Source organism: Arachis ipaensis, chromosome B10, assembly GCF_000816755.2.
Source record: "Arachis ipaensis cultivar K30076 chromosome B10, Araip1.1, whole genome shotgun sequence".
Lineage (NCBI taxonomy): Eukaryota > Viridiplantae > Streptophyta > Magnoliopsida > Fabales > Fabaceae > Arachis > Arachis ipaensis.
Genome location: NC_029794.2, coordinates 18,746,358 through 18,754,158, shown reverse-complemented (window position 1 = coordinate 18,754,158; position 7,801 = coordinate 18,746,358). Strand labels below are relative to the sequence as shown.

Genomic DNA, 7,801 nt, shown 5'->3' with positions numbered 1-7,801 from the left:
AATGACTTATTTTAATTATAAAATAAAAGATTGTGAACCAAACAAATTTTATGTTTTTAAATTGATCATACTAAATATTTTATAATAATTTAATGATGATAAATTTTATAATTTTAATTTTGTTTCTAGTTTTTGAAACATCTTATAAATATCTTATCTTATCTTATAGTATTTTTAGTGTCTAATCATAATTAAATTTTTTTCATAAAAATATCACATTTCTTTCGTCTTATCATCATAGGTTGTCTTCATTTTTTTTTCCTTGTTTTTTCCTTTTTTTTTAAAGCAACCATTATAATTATAATGATCGTTGTAATAGTTGTAGTTATAGTTGTTAGAAAATAATTAAGATCAATAATTAATTAGCATATTATTTAATATATCTGAATCTTTATCTTTGAATTTAATATATCTGAATCTTTATCTTTGAATTTTAAAAAAAGATAAAAAAAAAAAGATTTGGGTCTATTAATAAATAAGGCTGTGCATCCCTTCCATCAGATAGTTTCTTCTTCCATGCCCTGTTTTGCTACGAAAGAAAATTGATGGTGGATTTTGCTGGATCAGCGGTCATCTGTTAATAACTTATATACCTCTGAGCATTATCTGCGATAGATAAACGCCATCTATCATTTGTGTTTTTGTTTAAATAAAGAAAGAGCTGATTTGTATTTTCACGGGAACAATGGAGAGGTACAAGTTAATTAAGGAAGTTGGTGATGGATCGTTTGGGAGTGTTTGGAGAGCTATTAATAAGCAAACTGGAGAAGTTGTTGCAATTAAAATAATGAAGAAGAACTATTACTCTTGGGAGGAGTGTGTAAACCTGAGAGAAGTCAAGTCACTAAGACAAATGAACCACCCAAATATTGTGAAGCTAAAGGAAGTTATTCTAGAAAGCTAAATTCTGTACTTTGTTTTTGAGTACATGGAATGCAACCTGTACCAACTTATGAAAGACAGGGAGAAGATGTTTTCTGAGGGTGAAGTTAGGAATTGGTGTTTTCAAGTTTTCCAAGGTCTTGCTTATATGCATCAGCGTGGATACTTCCACCGTGATCTGAAGCCTGAGAACTTGCTGGTTATCAAGGATATCATAAAAATTGCTGATCTTGGCCTAGCACGTGAGATCAGTTCAGAACCACCCTACACTGATTATGTCTCCACACGCTGGTATCGTGCTCCTGAAGTGCTACTTCAATCTTATGTGTATAGCTCCAAAGTTGACATGTGGGCAATGGGTGCTATAATGGCTGAACTATTGTCTCTTCGTCCTCTTTTCCCTGGTGCCAGTGAAGCGGATGAGATCTACAAAATATGCGGTGTGATAGGCAGCCCAACTATTGAATCATGGGCTGATGGGCTGAAACTTGCAAGGGATATAAACTATGAGTTCCCACAACTTGCTGGTGTGCATCTTTCGGCACTGATACCATCTGCGAGTGACGATGCAGTCAGCCTTATCAGGTCGCTTTGCTCATGGGATCCCTGCAAGAGGCCAACAGCTGCACAGGCCCTTCAACATCCCTTTTTCCGGACTTGTTTTTACGTTCCTCCATCCCTTCGTACTAGAGCAGTGTCGAGAACTCCTCCATCTCAGCAAGGGGTTAGGAGATATTCTAGCATGTTACCTAATTCAAAGCTCACCAATAACTTCTCTTCTCCGAAATTACATCTTCCTTTAGCTTTGGATACGGTGAATCAGAATGAAAGTAAGAATGAGAAGTCCATGAATACTGTTCAACAATCAAAATATCGACAGCCTGGAAAGGAAAGCCCAACTTCTATGAATCTTGGTAGCCGCCCAACTCCAATGAAGGATGGAGTTAATTGGATTTCTGAATCTGGAAACTTCATGCTGAGAGCTGCACAGCCGATCCTCACCGGAAGAATTTTCAGTTAAAAGGTTGCTGGATGAGGATTGCGTTACCGTTACCGTTATTGACGTTTTGTAATTAAGAAAACAATTAGTTATGAAAGAACAAAACGTCATTAACATTTTGTAACAAAAAAATATTATTTTAACTATTAAAACACAATATTTTGTTGTTAAAAAATATTATTTTAATTATTAAAACACAAAATGTTATTGGCGTTTTGTAAATGGCCTTAGTAATGTTTAATATATAATTTGGTTTATTATGGACGGGGACATAAATATATTATTTTAATAAAAAATTATATAATTGATTAAAAATATTAAAAAATTCAAATTTATTAAGCAAAAAAAAAAACGTGAAATTGGTTAAAAACTAATTTAATTTAGAGATAATATTCAATTTGATCATTCAACTTATATGCGAGCCTCAATTTACTCTCTAAAATTTTAATTATCTCTATTTAGTCTTCAAACTTTGCAAATGTGACTTATGTTAGTCCCTAGCACTACAACATTTTGGAATTGAGACAATATTTAAAAAGTGTTGCCTAAAAGTTGATAAAAGGTTGCCTTTGATCTATAGCAACGTTTTGGGACTTGAGGCAACGTTTTTGGGGGCCTTGCAGATGCGGCCGTTGCCTTAGGTCAAGGCAACGCTTTTTTGCTTCAAAAGCAACGCTTCTGAAAACAACTCTTTAAAAGCGTTGCTTATTCTTTAAAATAGACAACGCTTTTAAACTATATTTTAGGCATAGCCTGTTCTTTTAGCTGTCATGCTTCAGCTACTAGTAAAAAGCGTTGCCTATTCTTCTAAATATGCAATACTTTGAAGTGTTGCCTATTGTTTAGAATATGCAACACGTTGAAATGTTGCCTATTTATTTGAATTTGCAACCTGTTAAAAGTGTTGCCTATCAGTTTGATATGCAACCCATATAAGTATTGCCTCTAAACTAAATATGCAATCATTGAAAGGTTGTCTTTTTAGCTAAAAATAAGGGTTGTTTTTGCAGTAAAAATATAAAGAAGACATATGTAATCATTTTATTTTAATTATTAAATAAATTTGTACACAACAAAATTCAAAAAAGAGATAAAACCTTAATAACTAATGAAATTCTAATTAAAATAGATATTAAAAGTTTCAACTAGCATTTTAAATACATATATTCATGTTTGCCAATAAATCTTATAACAATTTGTTGAAGATAATTAGGATGCTTGGTTTAAAACTCATCAGAACCAAAAACAGAGGAAGCTTTCCACTTTTGAAGCTCACTTCATTTGTATGCTAAAGAAGATGATTGGGGTTCTTTTCACTCTTTCTCTGACCCTAATTCAAGTCAATTATATCTGACACTAATTCAGATCTGCTCATCTTTGATGGCTGATCAACACAGTAGCTTGAACTCCTCTTTCTCCTAATAATAGATTCATCTTCTTGTTCCTTAGATTATTTGAGGAGTGGCAACAATTCAAGTGAAGCAGTATTAGTAGTGTTAGTACTATTAGGCCTTTGATCCATTGAGCTTTCAGAAGATGTCAAAGAACTTTCAATTTCAAGTGAACACATGGTTCCTCTGTTCTGTTTCTTCTGCCCACAGCTCTAACTGAACCCTCCTCTTGTTTCTGTCAGTTCCAAAATTGGAGGAGATCCCGGGCTGCCATTGTTGATCATTCCTGCAAGTGTTTCTTGTGCCTTGTGTAGTACTGATTGCAAGTACTTCCCTTGTGCTTCAATCTTAAGCTGCAAATGTCTCTGCAGCTGAAAAATCATTATCCATATTGATCTTTAACATATCCTTATTATGCTTCAATTTTAATTTAGCTACCTACCTCAATTTGCTCATAAAGTTTCTTCTGAACTTCCATTTGCATTTGGAGAGCCTCAGCAATTCGCATGCTTCTGTTGAACACAATATTTGATCAATGAAATTTTTAATACCAATTACAAAAGCATTCAACTAGTTTGATCAATTTTCTAACTATTATAATTATTACTCAGTCATCTCATTCTGTGTTCCAATAGTTTCTTCCCTGCTGCTACAAGGACCTTCACTGTTGTTCATTTCTCTGCAATCTGCACCAACGGAGAAAAATGATCATTCATCAGAACAAGTTATAATAACTGAGAAACCATAACCAAGTTACCTTCATGTTTGTTGTTGCCAGAACAGATTTCAAGTTGTGGTTGGCTTTTTCCAAGTCTATATTTCTGCAATGACCAGAAAAACACAGAAAATATGTTGGTAAAAGAAAAGAAGTCCATGATATTCGGAATGAGTGAAAGCAAGAAGAATAAAGGGAAATGCCTGTAAATGGCTCGAGATGAATTTGCAAATATTGTAGCCATGAAAGCAAGAAGTGAACGTAATTGGAAGTATGGCGAAAAACTTAGCGCTAACTCAATTGAACTGAAAGAATTCCCAGCCAACTCCAACACCTACAATAACAATGAATCCACTGTTAAATTTCCAAATTGAGATTCCACCAACAATAATTAAATTCCAAGCCCTAAAATTGCCATCATTTAGTGATTAAAGCAGAGGCAGATAAATATATCATAACAATGAAACATTGTAGTGATTTTACAAGACCAGAATTAATTAAGCAGTAATTTCTCATCAAAGAAGAAAAAATTGCAGAACCAAAATTTCTCATCAACTTCAGCCATAAAAAAATAGAACAGAGCAAGGAGCCTACCTGTGATGCACCACGGCGGTGCAGAGCAGATCAGCACCCAGCCAGGAGCCAAGAAGACGCCGAGAGCAGAAGGCGACGAGAAAATTGGAAGCGAGAAGACCAAAAATCAGAAGCTTCAAATGTGAGCAGCGATGAACAGATGGCGACACGAGCAGGGACGAACCCAACGGCGAGGCGAGGCAAGCAGCGACGAACACGATGGAAACGCCAACAGCGACGAACCCAAAATGCAGAGAGAAGTAACCAACACAGTGCGAAGAACAGAGAGAGAGGTTTAAGGTCCTTCCATTAAGAAGAAAGCAACAAGATAAGATGAACTATGTTGAAAATTAAACAGAAATGAATGATGATCATCAGATAAATATGCTCAAAAATCTCAAAGACCTTTTATATCTGAATTAATTATTAGTTCCACAATATAGTGAGAAGCACAATTATTCTAACCAATTTCATTTTCTATATATCTCATATACCAAATATCCATTAGGGACATGCAAACAAATCCAAACAAGCACTTACAAAACCTACACTCTTTGACTATAGCATTGGAACTAACTAACACAGATAAAATAGTTACAACTTATAATATTTACAGTATAGCAACAAGGTGCAGAACAAGCTAATAAAGATAACACCTAAAATTAATTATAATTAAAATCAAACAATTCATGAAGCAAGGCTTAATCTCAATTTGCTTAACAAAACAACAACTGAGTAAGAAATACCTAGTGATAGAAAGACCAAATTAGACACAGCTCTTTAGCATACATACATCAAAACCTAAACACAAAAAGTAAGCACTCAAAAATTACAAAACACAGCTCCTATTTAGTTTCTGGTTTTCTCTTTTTGTTTTAACCTTTAGTTTCTTTTAGTGTTTCAGAAGCTTCAAAGGGCCAATAAGTATGCAAGCTTGAACTAGTTTGGTACTAATGAGAATGACAGTGATGCAACTCCTTGTTATTCCTAAAATAATGCAGAGGTTTCTAGAATAAATATTATACACAAAATAAAGTACCTGAAGATTATCATCTGCACTGCCTTCTTGTTCCATTTTGATAATGGCTTGCTACAACTCCACCTTCCTTTCCTAATATGCATAAAAAAATGGTTAAGCGATGCAGTGAAATGTCATATTTGCAGAGAAATATGGACAAGGCATGCCAATTAACCCTACCTTTTACTATTTGCCAAATAATAATGCAAATTTCTATATATCATGAAATTTAGCTTCTTCAGCAATCAATTTGGATGTTATTTCCACTACAATGTTTGTACTTCTCCTCATATTTCTTGCTTAACAACTCTGCCTGTAAAATAGCAGCAACTGAGAGTTTATTCTTCCAATTTCTTCAACTTAAAATTAAATGACATATTTAAAGACAAAAGGAACATACCTCACATTTATCTGCAGATGGCCTTTCTGTAATCTAATTGAGTTACATGAAATTCCTGAAACATTAAGGAAAAGAAAAACAAGGTCACATTTCTCTCTATTTTTGCATAAGTAGCTACTTCTCCTAATTTAGAATACGAAGGAGTGGAGCAGAACTCAGCGCGAGAGAACGAAGAACAAGGTGCGAGCAGAAGAACATGGTGGAGCAAAGCAAAACTCGACGCGAGGAGAAGAACACGGCGGAGTAGAGCAGAACTCGGCGGAGCAGAGAGAAACACAGAATGCTCGCATCAGTGTTGTGAAATTGGGGAAATTGTGTTAGGGTTGGGGTTAGGGATTTAGGGTTATTCATGATTTTGATTCTGAACGCCGTCCAAGCGTTCGTCTGGGAGAGATCAGAGACCAACGCTCCTCCGCAATCAACCATGAAACTCACACGCGCCGCCCGAGCAAGCCTCCATGGAGGTGGCGCATCCACTCGAAAGAACCTTCCAGGACAAACTCGAAGGCTCGATCCCTAACGGCGGTGAAGAAATCGCTGAATTCGGTAACAAACGAGGTAAATCGAAGCGAGCCACAACATGAACAAAGCATATGAGATCGAATTTCGCTCCTCGAACCACAGTAACAGCAGCAGCAGCAAGAGAAAGCAACAACAACAACAACAGAGAAGAAGAAGCTTACCGTGATTTCGATTACGCGCAGGAGGAAGACTATCACGATTTAGTAACAGGAGTGAACAAGGTGATGAATGTATGTTGTGTTGTGCTGTGCTGCTTAAAATATTGAGAGGGAAGAGTAAAATTTTAATAGAAAATATTGAATTATTTTAGGCATTATAATGAGAAGTCTATTAAAAATTTAAAAGCCTCGAGTAGGGACGGATTTTTACTCTATTCAATCCTGCCGTACAATCATCTGTATAGAATTCGCCCCGTTTTTATCCGTAGATAGTAAAATATAACTCTAACTCGCTTATGCGGGTACCCGTTCTGTCCCGCCGTCCCTATAATTATTAAAATCTAATAAATAAAATTAAATTTCAAAATTTATATAACTATCATCACATACATAACATAAATTAAAATAAAAATTTAAATATAATACAATATTATTAATTATTTACTAATTATTTTATATATATTATACATATTATATATTAAAATTATATATATTATATATATAGATTATATAAATAATATATATAGAGGGTTGAGTATTACCTAAATCCGACCCCGTCCCGCCTCTCCTAAGAACCTGCCCCGCTAAAAACTCGTTTCGGTGCTTACCCGCCCCCAAACGATTAGGGGAGGGGTGGGTACCCACAGATTCAGGTGCTATTGCTATCCCTATATATGAAGACGGTAAGCGTTGTTTGATTAATTTATTAAAGTAACGCTTTTTATATGTTTTCTTATGACTTGTTAGTTAATAAAGAGTTACAATAGCTTTATTCTTTTGCAATAAATTTTAAAAATTATTTTTGATCATTATAGACAACATTTTTTAAATATTATCTGTATTACATGTTGTAATAGTTAAAAAATGTTGTAGTAGAAAATTAGCCTAAGAACTAACGTAAGTCACATTTGCAAAGTTTGAAAACTAAATAGAAATTATTAAAATTTTAGGGACTAAATTGAGGCTCGCATATAAATTGAATGACCAAATTGAATATTATCTCTAAATTAAATTAGTTTTTGAACCAATTTCACGTTTTTTTTTTCTTAATAAATTTGAATATTTTTAATATTTTTAATCAATTATATAATTTTTTTATTAAAATAATATATTTACGTACTATTTCTAATCAAACAATCATA

The 7,801-nt window shown here is 34.1% G+C and overlaps 1 protein-coding gene and 1 pseudogene across 1 annotated transcript; one reads left to right on the top strand and one right to left on the bottom strand.

Moving 5' to 3' along the window:
- On the top strand, nucleotides 929–1,940 carry LOC107620287 (cyclin-dependent kinase F-4-like). Its single transcript, XM_021114479.1, has one exon. It carries the CDS (start codon nucleotides 929–931, stop codon nucleotides 1,901–1,903), a length of 975 nt encoding a protein of 324 aa, XP_020970138.1. The 3' UTR covers nucleotides 1,904–1,940.
- LOC107620286 lies at nucleotides 2,961–6,572 on the bottom strand (annotated as a pseudogene).